Source organism: Liolophura sinensis, chromosome 6 (assembly GCF_032854445.1).
Source record: "Liolophura sinensis isolate JHLJ2023 chromosome 6, CUHK_Ljap_v2, whole genome shotgun sequence".
NCBI classification, from domain to species: domain Eukaryota; kingdom Metazoa; phylum Mollusca; class Polyplacophora; order Chitonida; family Chitonidae; genus Liolophura; species Liolophura sinensis.
In genome coordinates this window covers 24,363,948-24,384,598 of record NC_088300.1, presented here as the reverse complement: position 1 = coordinate 24,384,598, position 20,651 = coordinate 24,363,948, and the positions used below count along the sequence as shown (strand labels likewise).

The 20,651-nt window shown below is 37.5% G+C and overlaps 1 protein-coding gene across 1 annotated transcript; it reads right to left on the bottom strand.

The window, feature by feature from the left end:
• Positions 1–752: 752 nt before the first annotated feature.
• LOC135467027 (inter-alpha-trypsin inhibitor heavy chain H4-like) lies at positions 753–19,106 on the bottom strand. Its single transcript, XM_064744782.1, has 15 exons — positions 18,978–19,106; positions 17,901–18,064; positions 16,745–16,855; positions 15,802–16,043; positions 14,971–15,137; positions 13,497–13,785; positions 12,549–13,246; positions 11,822–11,942; positions 11,013–11,024; positions 10,672–10,716; positions 9,234–9,302; positions 4,919–4,972; positions 4,014–4,148; positions 2,541–2,870; positions 753–916 (listed from the first exon to the last, which is right to left on the bottom strand). Exons 1-15 carry the CDS (start codon positions 19,038–19,040, stop codon positions 753–755), a joined length of 2,664 nt encoding a protein of 887 aa, XP_064600852.1. The 5' UTR covers positions 19,041–19,106.
• Between the last annotated feature and the right edge of the window lie 1,545 nt (positions 19,107–20,651).

Below are 20,651 nucleotides of genomic sequence, written 5' to 3'. Positions count from 1 at the left end.
AGTATGTGCTATGCATATATAAAAGCGATTGTTCTCTATTTTTCGTCCGATGCCCAAACTTTACCTTTGTATCTATATGATAATCACTATATATCTCGAAGATAAACAGTATAAATGATCGAAAATTTTAACGATTGCTAAGTTGCTAAAATTGCCTGATTCTGACATTTTTTGTAAAAATTCTCTTTTCAGGGGATGGAATTTCAGATCATATTATCGTACATATACCTGTAGGTTAAGCACTTTATTTGATAAGACCAAAACGTCTCTCCAAAAGTCATTAAGATTCAATACCAACAGAATTCTATGAAGGGCGGCACGTCGACCTGACTGATTTCAAGATGAGAATGTTTCTGCCTATTTCTGGTCAGCATCTGGCGTGAAAAAATAGCCAAGGGGCTCTAGCCCAAAATTATTGTAGTCTTATAGATTCAAGGTTTTTTTTTTCTTTGCAAAGAAGATGGACTTTAGCCCAAAACTGGTTCCGTAAAACCAGGGAACTTTATACTGTAATGTTGTCAATAGAGATAAACAGACACTCAGAACGCTTAACATTTTGCATTGCTTCGAAGATGTTATTTATTTAAAAACCTCTCAATATTTAACTTGTGTGGTACGATACAGGTACGATACAGGTATGCCATCATTCGTTACAGATTGAATATTCTGATCACAGCCAATGTGAGCTATATGGTAAGTCTTAATTTGGCACAATGTAAACACATTTGTCAGCCTTTAATACCACACGTATGTTACAGTTTTAATAACTCAGTGACAATGTTGGAATCTGTAATGCGGTTACAAATGTCGTTTTCCAGCAAAGTATATTCTTGCACAGGAACAGATTTCTGCACTTTTTTCCTATACACCAGCTGGTTTCCTTTCACTTGGGGCTCTTTCAACTTCAAAATTCTCCCTAGATATGAAAAATGAAAATGAATATTCATGGTTAAATCACATACACAATTCACCCAAACATAGAGCTACCTAAAGCTTAGCCTCTACATACTTCCACCATGAAGTAAGGGACGCCATATATGAAAGCATCTTAATAGCATGGTTAATTTTCTTTTCTATTTCATATAAAAATGAACAGACAACTTTCAAGACTCTGATTTAAATATACTGGCATTCGTGGCCGAGTGATCATCGTCCAAGCGCAGGGAAAAGACCCAGGATCCTCACACCTATGCGGTTGCTATGAATTCAAGTTCAGTCCATGCTGGCTTTCTCTTCCATCCTGTGTGGGAAGGTTTGCCAGCACCTTGAGGATGGTCGTGGGTTTCCCCGAGCCCGGTTTCCTCCACACCGTATCGCTGGCAGCCGTCATACAAGTGAAATATAAGTGCGACGTAAAACATCAGTCAAATATAAATATTTTTAAATATTGAGCCCACTACTTTGAAAAAAAATGCATGAAAATGCATGGGTGTTTACTTTACAGCAAAAAATAACGAGTAATAAGGACGTGCGTATCTTTATAACGCTTTTTATTTTTTTGAAAAATCAAGTATTTGGGAGATGTAATAAAACACAAAGTCGAATATGTATAGCTTAAAATTTTACCAAAGTGCCGTCAGCGTGCAACACCCTTATGCTAGCCGTTTGGAAAAAAAGCAAAGCAAAACAAAACGGAGTTATCTTAATCTTCTCCTTCCGCGTTTCTTATTAAACAACCATGACTAAGGGTGAGCATTTGTCGTCATTAATAAAAAAAAGATCAGAAGAAATACAAACAACTGTTCTCTCTTTAAAACTTAAAATAAAAATTTAAAATCTCAACGACGACAAAATAAATCGACATTATAAATACTCTTAATGAAAAAGCGAATCCATTAAATGCAGATTACGACTAGAAGGTTCTTCGAGATCACAAACATTTAACACAGCTATGTACATGTAAAAATTATCACACCAGATACGAAAGGACAACACGGCTATGTATACATGTAAAAATTATCACACCAGATACGAAAGGACAACACAGTTACATATATATGTAAAAATTATCACACCAGATACGAAAGGACAACACAGCTATGTACAAATTATCACACTAGATACGAAGGGACCACACAGCTATGTATACATGTACAAATGATCACACCAGATACGAAGGGACAACACAGCTATGTATACATGTACAAATTATCACAAAAGATACGAAGGGACAACACAGCTATATATACATGTACAAATCATCACACCAGATACGAAAGGACAACACAGATATGTATACATGTACAAATTATCACACTAGATAGGAAGGGACAACACAGCTATGTATACATGTACAAATTATCACACTAGATAAGAAGGGATAATAATGGGAAGAATTACTTTTAATTCTTGGATCCCGATCTTGGGATCTTATAACCCGGCTAAGACCAGAATGTGACCAAACTTTCTTCCAAATTCCTGTTTTTAACTTTACCCATAAAGTTGCTGATAGGCTTACACACAAACCGAAACATAGCCTCCTTGGCCAGTAACATTGGTTACTGAATGTAGACGGTTACAAAAGCTAGCGGAATACTCACCCACGAGGCCAGATGGTTGTACGTACGCCCAGTTAGCTGAGTTCACGGAGACGGCGAGGAAAGGCTTGACACGAGATCTTCTGCTCTGAATACCGTACACATTAACCGTGACATATAAATCGCCTCCGAGGTCGAGCTTCAGTCCACCAGAGGCGGTTACTTCCCCTTGGCTAATGTTAACTTTTTTAAGTTGCCACCAGGCGATGGTTTTTTTCCCGTCGATTCGCAAAGTTCGGGTCGTGATCTTTACTGTGATGTTTGGCGTTTTGATGTCAATTTGAGCGAACTTTTTCCCATTGGTGTAACCGCGGGAAACTTTGCCCGATACATCTGAAAAAAAAATATCAGAAACGAAGTGATGGTATAACAAGTTATGTTATAATAACATCATATTATATATGCTATAGACAGCACAATACGCTGTTCTATCAACAAAAGTATTCTTGATGGAATAAAAAGGCAAGTGTGCCGTAGACAACATAATTATTTGTATCAATATGCCACCACTGAGTGATTATGCCCCCACTCAGAAAACGTATTATGTGAAATTAACGGATTTGTTTTTGGAGCGTACCAGAAGCTACTCTCCCACTTCCCCTTGCTGTCTGATATCGTAAGAATAGAAGAAAGCTTACAAAATTTTTATGCGAGAAGGAATGAACCAATGCCCTTCTGTAATACAAGATTCTAAAACGTTACACCGAGGAAATGTTTATTTTTGGACGTTGGAATCTTCCATCAAAAATCCAAACAATAGTCTGCGTGTCGGTGAGCCAACCTACAGTGAGCCATCCACAGTGTATATTAGCCAGACCATCGGATCGGATTGGATCTATGCAGGTCGTGTGGTAATAATCTGGTCCCATCAATTTCAACTCATACAAACTTACTATATAGACATTTCCTTAGCAAACGCTGAATTCCTTTAAATGATTAGTGTCCAGACTTATTATTTACTCATAAATAAGTTGCCACTTTATATATAAAATTTAGTTAAATTGAGTTTAAAGACTATGAAAAAATTGTACATTAATCGGAATAATATGGCACCTAAAACCACTAGATAATGAAGCTGGCTTAATGCATTTTTTTCGCTAACACTCGGTACTTTCCGCACCTATGCGCTAACTAACTGTGGGTTACAATACGCAGTTGCTTTTTTAGTTGTCGTCGGATATAATCAGTCTTTGTTAACCGATATCTTGGTTAAAAAGCTACATTCTGAGCATATTTGCCTTACAGGAGTCCTAGCGACAGTTCTTTTCTAGCTTAATCGAATTTCTGTATGCATGCAGATAGCCATTTACTTTTAAGAAAGTGTTTCGGCACCAAGAAATAACGACAATAGTGCAGATAAGAGTTTTTGTTTTTCAACTATTTACTCATGTTTGCAACTGTCTAAAAATCATATATTTTTAAGAGCAACTCTGAACTTCAACAACATTCTAAGCTGATATGTGATTCGTTGCTCACCTGTATTCCCAGTCCTGAGGATGGTGTACTCGGGTTTGGTGGCGGTCAATGGGATGTCAAAACAAACGTTCATCCCCACTCCTGGCGACTGTTGGTCATTTAAACGTACATTTACGGCCGGAAGGTAACCTGAAACTAAATATAAGCAATAATAAAGCAGAAGTCATAATGTAAGAAAGCCATTTTCATAGTTACCTCAAAGTGACATAATGCATGGCCAGGATGGTGGAAAGCTACACCACAACATAATATTGTGTTTACAGGGGCATCCGTTGGTTAGCGCGACAGGCCAAGGAGCCTCTCGTCAATGTGGTCGCTGTGAGTTCAAGTCGAGCTCATACTGGCTTCCTCCCCGGCCGTAAGTGGAAAGATCTGCCTGCAACGTCCGGATGGTCGTGGGTTTAAAATAAATAAGTAAATATCATGCAATGCCATTGGCTGGCTGGAAGAGCATCATAGCACAAGCTGACACTGTCAGTGTCAGTTCTTACTGATATTAACTCTGGCTTGTTTTCCGATTGCGAAAATGACGACGACGACTACGATGATGACCGTTGTGATGATGCTCCAGCGTCTGGAGAGTGAGAATGACCGGAAAAGATGTACTCAGTGAAATGCTATCAGATGTTATTAGCCATGTCGGTTTGATAATTGTGCATTTATATAAGCTTGGACAAAAATTATCAAAATGCGTCATTTATATCGTGGTGCTGTTTAACAAGATGATTATCAGTGTCTTTCATTGTTTCAAATAGCATTTGTTATTTTCCAGAATGATTGCGAAAAATCACAGAAGTGCCAATCTTCTGAATACAATAATAACAATGTGTGTATATATATATATATATATATATATATATATATATATATATATATATATATATATATATATATACACCGCTTACCTTTCGCTACCTTCGGTGGAAGAGTCGTAGTGACATACGGTCGTCTCTTAGGTGCTGTGTGGAGAACAAACGTGTTGGTTACTTTCATTATAAATTGACCTAATATGCATTAATAATTACATTCTGATCATAACCCTTTTATCTCTGATGAGCATTAATACAAAACAGAAAGGAAAAGCGTTTTTTTATAATAGAGAACAGCAAAGTTAACATTAATAACATTGGAATGCTGGAATTTCAAGTCTTATTCTCTCGGAAAACTTTCTTTTTATGCTGAAAGTTATGTTTTAGGTATTTTCATGTTCTAAATTAACCGTAACGTTAAATGACCGTTGTATTTTTTTTGAAATGATAATTGTACCGTCCACTGAGACTATCATCATTCTATGAGAAGGATAAAGTACATAATCACAAAGATACGGTACATTATCACAATAACAAGGCACAATATAACGAAGGTCAGGTACATTATCAGACACATTATCAGACACATTATCACCAGGATAAGGCACATTATCACAACAACAAGGCACATTATCACATTATCCTTGTTTTATAATTGTTGTGATCCCCAATGAAACTATTTGTGACACCTCAATTACTACACCGTCTTTGCTAAAACGTTGTTTGGCTCGAACGAAAATTTAAATAAGATCCTAAAGCTTATTTTTGGGGTTATAGAACTTAAAATTTTGTCCACCCCATCAATGTTATTTTACGGGAGAAAAAAACATAAAAATGATGCCAAAGTCAGATGAAAGTGCATCAAAACTTATTTGTAAATATGATTTTTAATATTTTTTTTTCAAGAGAAATGGTATTGTATGGTGAGTATTTGGGACCAACTTTTGGTATTATCGTTGTTGCACAATAATGTTCCAAGTAAGGATATCATGCTAGTCTAATAAATTTATTTGAATGTAAATTTGTTGTTTATATCGAAACATATGCATTTAACCTAAATTATAATAATATAATAATATATGCTACCTGTGTACTCGATCGCACAGACTCATTACCGTTTGATCACTTAAGCAGTTATTCGTATTGTAAAATGTCTAAAGGAACAAGATCATTGTTACCGAAGGGATGGGTGTCAACTTTCGTCCGAAAAGACCACTTGTACTGAATATAGGTTTTACATCGATCCCGAAATACAATCGAAGAGAAATTAGATACGAATTGCTTTATTCAACCAGATACAAAATACTTCAGAAACGGACCCCTTGCAACAAGACGGAAAATCGTCCCTCAGTTCGATAGCCAACCTGCTCACAGTGACAGATCGTCTGCGAAATGCGGTTGAAGTTATGTTAAAGGTGTAACGGATGAAATACACCAAGCTAAAATACTCGTTACTAAACGGCCTACAGTATGCCGTTAAATGCATAGGATAGTTTACTTTTTCGTCTAGGGGCCTCCGTGGCTCAGTTGGTTAGTGCGTTAGCGCAGCGTAATGACCCAGGAGACACAAATGCATTCGCTCCGCCCAGCTCATGCTGGCTTCCTTTCCGGCCATACGTATGAAGGTCTGACAGCAACCTGCGGAGGGTCGTGGGTTTAACCCGGGCTCTATCCGGTTTCCTCCCACCATAATGCTGGCCGCCGTCGTATAAGTAAAATATTCTTGAGTACGACGTAAAACACCAATCAAATAAATAAATTGACACATTTTTCGTCTAATGTTGGCATTTCAAACAAGTTTTGTCTTACGAATTGTACCATGAATATATTACAGTGTCTTAGGAAGCTAAACTGATAAGCATATGCCCCCTTTCTCAACGTATTTGTACGATATACTGTTTCGCTGAAGTAAATGGCGTTGAGCTTTCATTGAAAGAATACTGTATTAAACTTACGTTTCATACTGCTTGATAATATATGAAGAAATACAATAAAGAAATTTCTTGTCCGGTTGAAATTAATGCCCCCTTCATTATCTTACTTTGTCAGCGACTAAAAAAAAGTATGCTATGATAGAAATCGGACTCGTTGACCTGTTCAATACAACAATTTCAAGGTACGCATATTATCACTGGACCAATAGGAACAATGCGTTGGAAGCAATGGAATGTTATGGTGAATGTAGAGTTCCTCTGAACTTCCAAATTATTTTTCCTTTTTTTGTCGATTTATGAAAATATGAACTAACTAGACACCAAATATGCGGAAATGATTTAGATTCACCTAATCATATTTTCATTATGAAGAGAATTCCCGCTGGAGAACGCCTTAAGTTAGCAAAATTTGCTTTCGTCCCTACGTCTGTCTTTTGATAAAACAAAAAGTATAAATTACATGAATCCAGTTTTTCACAAACATAGTCTTCAGTAATTGTGCTTAATATTTATGTAAGTTTTACTTGTTTTTCTGCATGAAAAAAATTACACTTCCCTACTGCACGGAAGTGGGACGATATCCTATCCAGTTGCAAGAGGTCCTTTGTTTCACTTTTGTTCATTTGATATCAAATTAAAATTTTTCACATCATAACGGTGGTGACAGTTTTTTTATTAGCAGTATTATTAGTATCTATAAAACATATAAGCACTGAAAATTAAACAAGGCGAAAACTGATAATACTAAAACACTAAAGTAGTAATGATCAAGTTTTGATCAAGTCTTTCTTGATCACCAGTTCCGCTATACTCTCAGGGCCACAAGTGGTGCATGAGCTTACCAACCTGTTGTTGTTGTTGTTGCTGCTGTCCTTGAAGCCCAAGTGTGAAACACTGGTCTAATCGTAGTGTATTGAGGAACTACAAGAACATATCAAAACACACAGCTAAACAACGATATCAAAGTATACTCTATAAACTTGAGAAAAAAAAATACCACTAATAGTATAGGAAAAGAGTGGATTGCAAACTAAAAAAAAGTTATCCAAAAAGGGCTATAACAGCACAATTAGCATAATAAACACACATTATACAACAGATATATTATTTTAACGTTGCTATACACTGAACTTATTCGTAGCCATGTGTTAAAGGTAGCAAGGACCGGTCCTGATAGCCAAGTTGGTAGAGCGTCCGCTTTGGGAGCGGTAGATCCAGAGTCAATCCTGGGTCGAGTCACATCTAAGACCCTAAAAGAGGAAGTTGTAACTTCCTCGCTCAGCGTTCAGCATTAAGGGGATAGTGCAATTAATAGTTGATCCGTATCATTACAACAGCTCAAACGGGGCGGCTTACTTGTCCTCAGTGAAGCAGCACTGGATAATAGAGCGGTGGAAATACGTCCTACAACAAGGAAGCACGTCAAATGCACTCTAAGGATTCCTTCGCAGTCATATGACTGAAAAATTGTACGACCGGGTTTGAACCTGAGCCTGATGTACCTGGCGATTGAAGGGTAAGCGCCTTAATTATTCGTTCACGATACCTACCCACGCAGTAGTACATTCGGATAGGTAACAGAAAACTTAATCACAATATGGAGCCTATGACAATCTTAACTGCGCTAATTAGTGATATGATAACGCTGGTTTGAATACCTCAACTCATACTCCGTTTATGCGAGAACTGGAACTAAGACTGTTATTTTAGCCCCAGGTAAGACGAAACATTTTGAACTATTCTGCATGTTTGCAATACAGTTTTTTTCCCTGTTGAGTGGCCTATTAACGAAACGTTTAGTTTCAAATAAATCTGATAGTTACTAAAGCACTTGTAAACGTTTCTATAATTCAAATGGAACATAAAGCTAGGATTAAATTACTGGTATACTTACAGCTATATGCTGGTTTCCTTTTCTTGTCTGTAGCAAAAAATGATAGAGCACATTACTTCAGAGCTGTGATAGAATGATATATATATGTATACACCTATAACATATAGACATACATAAACAAGTGCTCTGGACATCATTATCTTTCCTGAAGACTTTTAATACACTTTATATATACTATCAGGGTATTTATAACATATAGTAATACACGAGAAAACTAATCTTAAAATACACGTGGAAACCAAACTTATAAATACACGTGGAAGCCAATCGTATAAATACACGTGTAAACCAATCTTATAAATACACGTGGAAACTGATATTGTAAAACGTCTGGAAACTAATCCTATAAATACACCTGGAAACTAATGAGGAAACTCTGGGAACAAGTTTGCACTAAAAGACGAACAAAGAAATACACAGGGACTTAGTTTCTGAGACTATTTATGCTGTTGTTCTTACTACTTCCTTCCCGACGTTGAAATTTTAAACAGTGAAGCATTTAAGTATTATAAATGTATAGTCCTATTGATAAATATTATTTATATAGAAGTACAGTTTGTTCATGGATAAAACATAGACTCACTGAGCATCAAACGAGGCCTTAAGCCGGATGGACCACTCAGTCCAGGTAATCCTGGCAGGCTCGGATATCCTGGGGACAGAGAGCATTCGCATTATTATAATGATATCACCACTTTCTGAAAAGTTCAGAGAAACAACCATGCAGAAGTCATTCACACAATCACGACGTTTGTATGGACAGTCGAGTGGACCGAATTGTTAAAATATTAAACAGCTGTTTTCCAGAGTAAATTAACTTGTTTGCTTGGGGTTTACGGTGTTGAAGTATACCGGTTGTTTTACCGAAGCATTTATATGAAGTGCGGCCTCAGTAAAACGTCATGCTGGAGACACGCGATATTCCGCAGCTAGTTCAGCACCTATTGACTTGGAAGTTAATGTCCTGTTCCTAAGAGCATACGAATGTGTGAAAAAATGACCTTAAGTTCGGTGCCAATAGCCTCATAGGCGTCGGAGGTGCTGAAAACCACTTGCTTTATGCAAATATGACATATGTCTTATGTGGTTCGCACGTGAGACTTGTCATGGCTTACCTCGACTATGGAATGTAGACCCAGATGACGGACCTATAGGCAAAAAAGTCAATTTCAGCTGGACAAATTGAATACCAGTGAAAACACAGATTATGTAGTAAGGCAAGATTATAAGTAGTTTTGGGGTAGAAAATTACAATAAAAGTTTAAAAGAAGTTCACAGAAGTGTATAGTTAAAGAAAAATCATCAACAATATATGGAACTCGACCCGCCTTTAAAAAAGCCGTGTTTTCTTTGTTCTTTTCTGTTCTACATCACACATTTTGGTCGACAGTACCGTATTTATAAGTTTTCCTATAACACTTTGAAAGTGTATCACAATCACCGCAGCGAAACAGCAGAAATCTGTGTGATTCTGCTACGATTTACACCTCTTTGTCCAGCCTATCAGTGTCCCATTTAGTGGTCTGGAAAGTCAATTATGTACGGTATCTCAATAATATAATGGCGACTCGATTTTGTCCTTTATCGTACATTTATAGTAAGCGACATGATATAGCATATTCCCGTTTAGATCAATAGTTCAATACCGTTTAGATATAAATCACAGCTCATTAAATCTTTGTACAGGTGAGTGACAACGCGTGCTATACCTGAGATTTTTGGGAAAAAAAATCCAATCGAGTTTGACTGTTGCTTAACAATAGCCCAAATAATTAGCTTTCACAAAATATCAGCCAGTCTGTGAATGCGTTACTGTTCAAAATCTGTTTCCTATTATTATTATGTTTCAATGTTTAGAATCTTTTTAACACCATAAATAGAACAAATACGAGTGTGATATTTACTAAAGGGCAATGATTTGAACTATTCTCGGTAACTACAGAAAATATGATTTCATTGGCGAATCTGGATTTTTTGCTAAAAAATCTCCGGTATCTCTTGATATTTGGTAATCCACTTACCTCCGTATTGTGGAGGCTGAATTGGCATAGGTTGTAAGTCGTAGTCTGAGAAATGTAGCAGAAGCATCCGCATGAGTGAAAAGTACATTTTTTGTTTTCATAATATTGCGTGAGACAATATAAAAAAAAACATCTTGTGAAAAAAAATTGTAAAGTAGCATGATTAATTTCATAATTGTATATAAATACTAAATAATTATACACTTGAACAAGTAACAAACAGCTGAATGATAATAATTACGGATGAACAACCGTTTCATACATTAGCATTAGCTTGTAAACTTATTTAGGAAATAAATGTAATGTGTAAACAAATGAAAAAAAACTTTGATAATACTCACGAGAAATCAAATCTGAAAAACAATTAAAGATCCTCATGAAAATTTGCATACTTTTTTTTAAATTAGTAATCCAAAAAGTCCAAAACAATTTTCATTTTTTACATTCGAACTAATCAGCCACACACTAGAGTTGTTGACAACGGCATCAGGAAGAGATATTACGTCGAAAAACATGAATGAACATAAACAAAATGATGCATACAGTAGTATTTCAGGATACTGTGGCAACGGCGTAAAGGCAATATCATAGTTAATCACTTTTTTTCATTGATTATGATATATGCAGTTGAAGATGTTTGTTTTGTTAATTTCAAGGTCTTTATGGAGATCATGTTCTGTTCTTGATTTGAGCGAACAATTCTAAGAATACAGGACTAAAACTATGAAAATAACTCATGTGGAATGTTGAGAGAGTTGTGGTAGCATAGAGGTGGGGTAAAAGTTGTTATATTGGCTTATTAAGAAACTGTTCACAAAGATGAATTACGTCTACAAACATCACATGTAACAAGAGATTTTTTATCTCTTAACAAAGACATTATAATTGCTCTCAGCTTCTCCCTTGTTCAAATAATCACGGCCTAAGTTTTGTCCGCCCTATGCCTATGGAAGAGATGTGTAGAATATCGTCTATGCCGAGTGGCACTTGCAACTGTTATTACTGGCAATTGCCGTGATAGGTGGATACAGCCTAGGGTTTATTGATTAACTGCTAACGGTTGTTTGGACTTGCTTGGCGGCATCTATAAAGATTGTTTTCTCGTTTATATCGGTTACATATGTTGACATATGTTGGAATTCTATATTACCTTCGTAGAAGACATCGTCTTTATCATGTTGCCGTCTGCCGCCCATCACCTCCTTGTCTTCTTCGTCGCCGTCTCCGGGTTTCGTCACAACCATCGATGTGAACGGTGTCACAAAGTTGTACTGAAAATGCAAACCCCGATTTCTAAACTCCTCAACATAAGTTAGAGTATGCACGAAATACTGTATCATACTAGAATTAACTGTACTAATTTCAACTTAATTTATAAACAACAATATACCTATACCGATTGATTCCGTATCTTTGACCTCAGGCGAATTTGCCAAAGCAGAGATCTATACCTTAGTCAAACAAGGCGTTCAATAATGTTCCTACCGATTCAAGTCGTCAGAATAATAGCTATGCCAAAGCCTCTAAAAGAAAAAAAACGGTCATAATTTTATTGGAAATGGGCAAAACGACCAAAAACTCGAATTTGGTCTGTAATTCGTCTCGGTGAAGCCATGTAAACATTTTTGATTCACAATAATTCCGTTTTACAGAATAGTCCAAAATTGGACAAAAGTGGATCTAATTTTGCTCAACATAAACGAAACGTCATGTGACGTCAGAGAACCCAGACAACGATTACATGGTTCATAAATAAATGAATCTATTTTTCAGTTGATAGTCGGATAAGCCTTAATAAATTCTTTTGTTAGTTTTCTATTAATGTAGCTAAAACTGCTCTGTGGATTAGCTGTACACGTTATGTAGGGCTGGTTTACCTTCAAGGCCAATTCCTTAGCCTTGTTTTTGGCCTCTTGCACTTTTTGCGGATCTGAAGCCTGCCGTGTGGTGGCTACTAATTGTTTTATGGTCAGGTACACCCAGAGCCTGTGGGTGAATTCTTGGATATCCTCGGCTGATGCTGTGGGAATATCCTCTAGGGTAGTATCGGTCATATTGAACGTCTGGTCAATCACAAGAGTCGAATCCACGAGGTTCCCTTCTATATTAATGTCGATGGTGGGAACACTGTTGCTGTTGTTGTCCAGCGATAGTCGACCGGCCACAACCATCTCTGCCCCATCGAACAGGCAATGGAGCGTGTTCTCAGTTAGGGAACTGTTATCGACATCTCCAAGGTAGGTTATTTTCAACTCAGACAACAACGGCGACGAGATTTCATCGTAGAATCCTGTGAGTTGCAACGTAGCGTCAGCATCTTCATAAATCTTTCTGGCTAGGCCATTGTTTTGACCAGAGATTTTCTGAAGTAGACTAAAATCTGCTCCACTACCAAACGCCAACGAAAAAATGGACACATCGTCATTTGAAGTCTTGATGTTTTCCAGAATTTTCCTCGAAGAGGTAACACCAGATGTAGCCTGACCATCCGTCAAGAAAATCAACATGTTTGATTTGTCTGAGTCGCCGGATAACAAGTCAAGTCCAAGAAGCAAAGCGGCATTAATATTCGTACCTGCAAAAAAATATATATATATATCATATAAATGCTCATTTTAATGGCCACATTTTATTAACAATTTTAAATTATTGGATATCATTTTCTGCTGCAATAGCAAAATGATCACGTTATTATTGTCTTAGGGAGCATAAGGCATTGTATAAAGCTGACATAAATGCTGCATACAATTTTATAAAATTATATTACTTTTTTCATTTTAACGGGTCGTACTTTTGTGCAACAAAATTAAAGCCAAAGGCCTCACCCCCAGAAGCTATCAAGGTTTCAGCATGAAGTTTAGCTTGTTCAATGTTTTGGAGACTGGCTGGTAATATCTCTCCGCCTTTCCATTTTTGAACACCACTGCTGAAAGTGAGAATTCCAAACTCATCATCCGGGCTAAGTTCATTCAAGATAGTCACCAAAGCTTGCTTCATCTGGCGAATCTTAATCCCGCTCATTGACCCGCTGGTGTCCATGACAAACATCAATCGTTTGCTTAGAGGCTCGAGCCATCCGGCAGCGAAGAAGTGGACGAAATAGCCATCCACTACCTGGAGAATGGAGAATAAAAGAATGAATGAATATGGCCTAATGCCACCTAGATATGAGACGAAACCTAGAAGTTGCATGTCTAACCAGTTATCGCCTTCAAGATATTGTATATTCGTTGGTAATTTGCGTTTGTGGCCTTACAAGTTTCAAATGTGCACCATCATACACACAGGATATTAATTCACTGATTGGTGATTAAATCCGTGCAGAAGAACTGTTCACTTATATGACGGCAGTCAAGTTTATGGGTGGAGGAAACCGGAAAGCCATGTGGAGGAAACCACATAACAAACTCCTTAAGTTAATGATCAACAAATGAATACATTATTCGTGTCCACAATGCCAATTAAACTTCGCTTTGGATATTGGGGGCTAACCTACTTTTGTATTAATTTCAAGTGAAAAAAATTAGACTTAGATTGATTTATTTATTGATTTATTTGATTGGTGTTTTACGCCGCACTCAAGAATATTTCACTTATACAACGGCTGTCAGCATTATGGTGGGAGGAAACCGGGTGGAAACCCACGACCATCCGCTAGTTGATGGCAGGCCTTCCCACGTTCGACTGGAGAGGAACCAGCAAAATGATATTTTAAATAACTAGAAACGTGATGTTTACTAAAGCAAGATATTGTAGAGATTTGGTAAAGACGTAGTGATAATCCAAATACCTGCCTATGCCTTAATATTGTTAAGTTGAAGTCAAACTTGGTTTGCTTGCATCGCTGACATAGGGTATTCAGATTTTTAGATACAGGCTATGCGGATTTATAAACATAGGCTATTCACAAAGAGATTTAAACATCACAGAATGCAAACAACGGGATACAGCCTAATGAGAGAGGTGCACAATTCATAGTCAGGAGCTAATGAGGTGCTGGTTCGATACCAGCCCTGGATAGGGAATCTGCACACGCCTTCCATTGTCACTGTTCGTACAGGCACCTTGATGGCACGTGCGTCCGTTTGCACAGTCTTACGTTGTCTTCCAACAATATAGCGTGTGAGCCTCTAGGTGACATGCAGGTACGAAAGATCGTCTGTAATTTCGTCAAAGGTTGGTGGTTTAACCGGGGCAGTCGGGTTTCCTTACAACTGATCGGCACAGTGTAAGTAAAATTTCTATAACTAACAATCTGTAAATCAATAATAAGATTCATGTAGGACAGAACGAACGCACCAGAATCTCTCCAACGCCGTCCATTTCATGCTCCACGTCATAATTGACGATAAATTGTCCGGAAACCCCCTGCTCGGAGAAGTGCCTCTGCTCTTCTGGTGTCGGGGAGAAAGCGATGTGAGCCGAAGATTCTGACAGTATGTCAATTCGGGCGTACTCATTTGTGTCTGAAACATTGCGGAAACATTGTTAAATATACAAGATTGATAGACTGATTGACTAGTAGGCCTATTCAAAACCGCACTCAAGGATAGTTCATTTTTACGGAGTGGCCGAAGTAAAATTTGGCAAGCATCTGATGAACTTTCCCACATGTGATGTACATACTTATATTTACATCGACAGAGCAAGCAAGACGACTTAAAACGCTCTGTACGAGTGTTGTCTACCCGCTATGTTGCCACCAAGACCTGGAAAACGGTGCAGTCAGAAAATTTCCTCTTTGAGGTCATTTGCGAATGGACGATGTAAAGGAAGCTATATGGCACTCTTGTCGAACTATCACCATCTCCAGTGTAATGATGGCTACAGGATACATCCATTTGAAGACTCGAAGTCTGTAGGCTATTGTTTCCACAAAAAAACTGTCAGCAAGCTGTATTTCAAAAATATTCAGCTAGTTAGAACCCACAGTAGTTAAAACCCACAATGCGCTTTTGCAGCAGAAATATATTCCTTTTGGGTCTTTACTTTTAACAAGCTGATAGCATGAGGTCGGTTAACATGAATGCACGAAAAGTATAGCCTGCAGTTAATGGAGCTACAATTAAGAACATAAAAGCAATGCAAGAACAGTTATCTAACAGTAGATCAGCGTCTCAAGGAACCCACCATCTATAATGACATCTGTGATAAGGTCATTGCTTATTGGTGGGACGCTCAGTTCTGTGATCACGCGAGATTCCACGATGTACACATCGACCTTCATGTCAGCTACGGGTTGACCCGGGTCAATGTAGACCACGTGTTCGTAAAGGCCCAGTCGTCTTTCCAGCAGTTCTTGGTACGTTAGTTCGAAGGTAACATTCATGGCTGCCGCAACATTGACAGAGGCTGCGAATTTGTTGCTTTCTCTGGAAATGCAATGAAGCGAGCATGAATTGCTTAGCCGAGGTTTCTAAGAAAATCGCTGAAATTCTGCTTATAATGGGCTATTTACAATAGGTCATTTACATCAAGCTATAAACATCAAATATGAGATTCATACACAGCCAATTCTCTGGTTAAAGTATATCCCCAACTACAAAAAAATTTACATGTAAGTTTTAAAAAACACAAGTGATTTTGTCAGGGATAAACATGCAGTCATTTATTTTTTCAATGGTTTCATGGTTTTCGCTGATGTCAGGGGGAGATAAACGATCATCACTTTTCGCTGATGTCAGGGGGAGATAAACGGTCATCACTTTTCGCGGATGTCAGGGGGAGATAAGCGGTCATCACTTTTCGCTGATGTCAGGCAGGATACGCAGTCATCAGTTTTCAATGAGATTAGGACGAGATAAGCATTCATCACTGTTCAATGATGTCAAGGGAATATTAGCAGTTATCAGTTTCCAATGATATCACAAAGAACTTGAAGAAATAAATACTGATTTAAGACAGTCCAAAAGGTTTGAATTTGTTGCTTGATACTCTTATGATAATATGTCGCCTTTTTCGTGTAAAAATAATTAGGTGGATATATGATTTTAGCGAAGAACCTAAACAATAATCTAACAGTAACGTGATCCTGTTATGTAGGACTTACTATGAATACCCATTAGGATCGTACCTTGCCCTGATATGACCCGCAGACTGACCACGTTCCACGGCAGCGTCGTACGTTTTCTGAGCAGCCTCTTTTTCCTCTATGTAACCCACGTAAACTTTGTCCTCGATGGTCCTGGTGAAAACATAAACGACAATCTCAAATCTCTCACATAAGATGGACGCCGAAGTTTCATTTCCAAGTAATGGCCCTATAAAGGATACATGAAAAGGTACTATAAACGGAAGAGTATGGGTTTAAGGAATATGACGAAAGGTATGCCAAGAAAAACAAAAATAGTAAAAAGTCTTTTTGAGGCGTATTTTATTCATTACCCCTTTGTTTTATGCATATTTTCCGTCAGTGGTCGAAAATATCCGGAAATTGGGCCCTTACGAAATCTGCGCATTAAGGCCATATTTACACCCCAAGAGCAAATCTGAAACCTTTTTGTAATTTTTATGTTAGACCATATCATATACTACCTATTAAGAAATAAAAGCCAAGCGTTTCATCTATCTTTTACATAATAACATTGGCCACTTTTCTCTATAGCACATACTCTCTATGCTGTACCTCTGTTCCGGGTTTTATCGTTTTCCAGGACGATTGAATCTTTATGATTTAACGCCACAGCGATAACATTTCCACCATACATTGTGGTGAATTTCAGTTTTAGGTGAAGGCTTTATTATCCAGTCTATAGTTTTTTTTGCAATGCATATAAAATCATTTATGTGAAAACGGAAAAGTTGGATCCAAGGATCCAAAGTGCGTTTTCTACATTCAGTGACGTTGAATTTCAATGTGTTTTTAAGACACGAAAACCAATGGTTGCCTTTTAAAATTTAACACCGAAGACGACCGATGTTTGACGCACTTATTCTATTAATTCAACATAAAGATGTACTTATTATATTAATTCAACACAGAGATTCTATTAGACTAACAGGATATTTTGCTGAATATGACACAGTATTATATCATAATAATAGACTACATTCTAGCATCGCTTAAATAACAGACTTTCTGTTACAACTGACAAATTAATTTTCTAAGTATACATGCGAAAGCGACTTACATAGAGAGCCAAAGCTCCACCCACACTACTGACATCCATCGTAATGTCCCGAACTTGTCGGCAAACAACAATCAAGTAAATAAATAGATAAATACTTACATGGAGAAGTTGGAAATGAATGCACCTTTTGGCAGTCGAATATCGAAGATGGCCTCTTTTGGGGAATACCCTAAATTCACCAACACACTTGTCACGTGAGTGGTGGCGAAGCGATGAGTTATAATAGAATTAACATGAAGCTTTTCAACGGAGAAATCGGCCTCCTACAAATAATTAAATGAATCACTGAGTTCACTCTGTAAAACTCAGATGGTTAAATATCAACATTTCCTATGGCAAGAATTAAAATACAAAGTGTTCCATGCAGTAAAATATGAGTGGTAATATATTAAAATGTTACGCTGAATATAATTGTTGTTTGCATGTTATAGCATAATGTCAGTTATATGTTTGTAATTCGGAACACAGCATCTGAAATGTTAATTTGACATAAGACAGTGCTAGATTATGTTCTGATAATTTCGTAATATGTGAAGCTCCTAACATTTCAGAAAGTCTTTACCTACTATTACAGAAACTTTCCCTCCTCTTCTACTGCCAACATGTTAGATTCAATATTGTATATATTTCAATTTTAAAAGAGTGTCTTTACTCAGGAGTATGTAAATAAAACTTGTTCAGTGACTCAAATTTCCACTCAAACTTTCTGAAATCGATGTAATAATAATTATGGTTTCCGGTGATTGTTGTTGTGACGAGTTCATTCAATTCTTATACTTAAAGAGAAAGCGATGTCATTATATACGCTGTTATACATATTTATTTATTTATTTGATTGGTGATTTACGCCATACTCAAGAATATTTCACTTATGCGACGGCGGCCAGCATTATGGTGGGAGGAAACTAGGCAGACCCGGGGGAAAGTTACACATATCCATATTCTGTATTACATTAGAAATCATCCTCAATATTCTCTTCCGTCAAGTACATGTACCTTACAAGCTAAATAAGGAATGTGATACCATATAATAAACGTAGTAAAAAGATTAAATATTCTCCCCTGTATATATTTTAAAATAAAATTGAAATTAAAAATCGCTTCACCAGTATATTCTTCATTAAAAGTCAGACCACAAAGTGTAATGAACCATGAGTTATATCAGCTGTTCCTTACCTTTGCTGTACAAATTGATATAATAAATACACCGATAAGTAGAAGTATTTGGTAGCCTGCCATGATGACTTCGTGATCTCGTTACAGACAAAACTGTCTTACAGTATAGAAAGCCGCGAGACTTCCTATATAGCTGATGTCCAGTTGAAATCTGAGAATGGTAGATCGAATCAGACATCTGTTAATTGTGTGGGCGTTGCCAGCTGGTACATGTACATGAAGTATCGGGTTCCAAAGTAAACAAATCCACATATTTGTGTCTTGCATCCGGCTCAGATTCGAGGTATCGTAACCTTGAGCTGTTTGACTTGCGCTGTGGTCATGTAGGCCAGATTTATCACAAGTGTTCGGTGAATCCACTGGTTTTCATGTCTATAAATCTAAATAAATTGATTTTTTTCTCATTCGTAGGTCACAAATTCAGAAAACATGATATAGAAAGAGAGACACCAAAGATAACTGGAAAAAGTGGAGGTTTTATTTCATTAGATAAGCTGCCTTTTCGTCCGAATATGACCAATAAAAGTCCGGATTCAAATTTGGAATTATCCAGCAAATGACGTCACTCTTCAAGAAACGCCTTACATGAGAAACCTAGATGGCCATGTAACGGGGATGATAGCGTCTGAACGATGTGAATAGGATAAATTCTATTTTAGGGTGGAATTTCATACAGACCTTTGTGACGTATCCACCACTCAGAACTTAGCATGAAATCCGATAAGAACTGTGTCGGTCAGAGTGACTTTTGCCTTCTCTCTCAGTGCCTGGCACCTACATCCGCAATACGACCTCACTTTAAAACTTCAGCTTTAAAATTTATATATATATATATATATCCAAAACAAAATTCGCGTCTTTCCATGCCAGTTTGTACGTTTTTTCTCTTTACCAAAAAAAAGTTGAGCTAGCATTTTTTAAAACTGTTATTGCTTGAAGTGAAGTTAAAGCATTTTGTTTATCGTGGTAGCCTCTAGGGGCTTGGGTATAGTGACACTGGGCAAACAGTTTTCAGTTCTATACAACACAGACAAACTTCTGATAGATTTTAACCATACAGGTGCAAAATAGCAGCTAGTGCAGAAATTTATAATGTCTCAACAAACTTATTTGTCTGTGTGGCAGTATTATCCAATCAGTGTTGCTTCACTATTCAGTTCAGAGGCAAATCTTGGATCCAATTGCACGCATTGCGCATGTATAACGCTAAAGCAATGACCAGGCACACAACTAAACAGGACCTTTTGCGACGAGTCCAAAAACCGCTGACGGCGTATCTGGCTCTACTTTAGCTTCGCGGATGGTAAGAAATCCTGTCGCGTTCGAATGCAGTTCATATTTTTTAGGCAGTGTCTTTACATTATGAGTTGAGAACGGATCGTGGCCGAGTGGTTATATGTGGTGCTTGCCTCTCAACGACATACAGGCACGAAATGCGGGTTCAAACCCTGACTTGGCCTAGGAATTTGTACATTCTTGTTGGGTTTAGTGAGAAGAAGCGCTCGAGGACGATCGTATGGCCGTTTGCATAGTTTATACCATAGCGTTCGTTAATCACAAAATAACTGTCATCCGCCAGTTGGTGTATACATTCATACACCTGAAAAAGTTCGCTAGCTTGCCAGCAATTGGTGGTTTATTCCAGGCTCACCCGGTTTCACCCATAAAATTGAC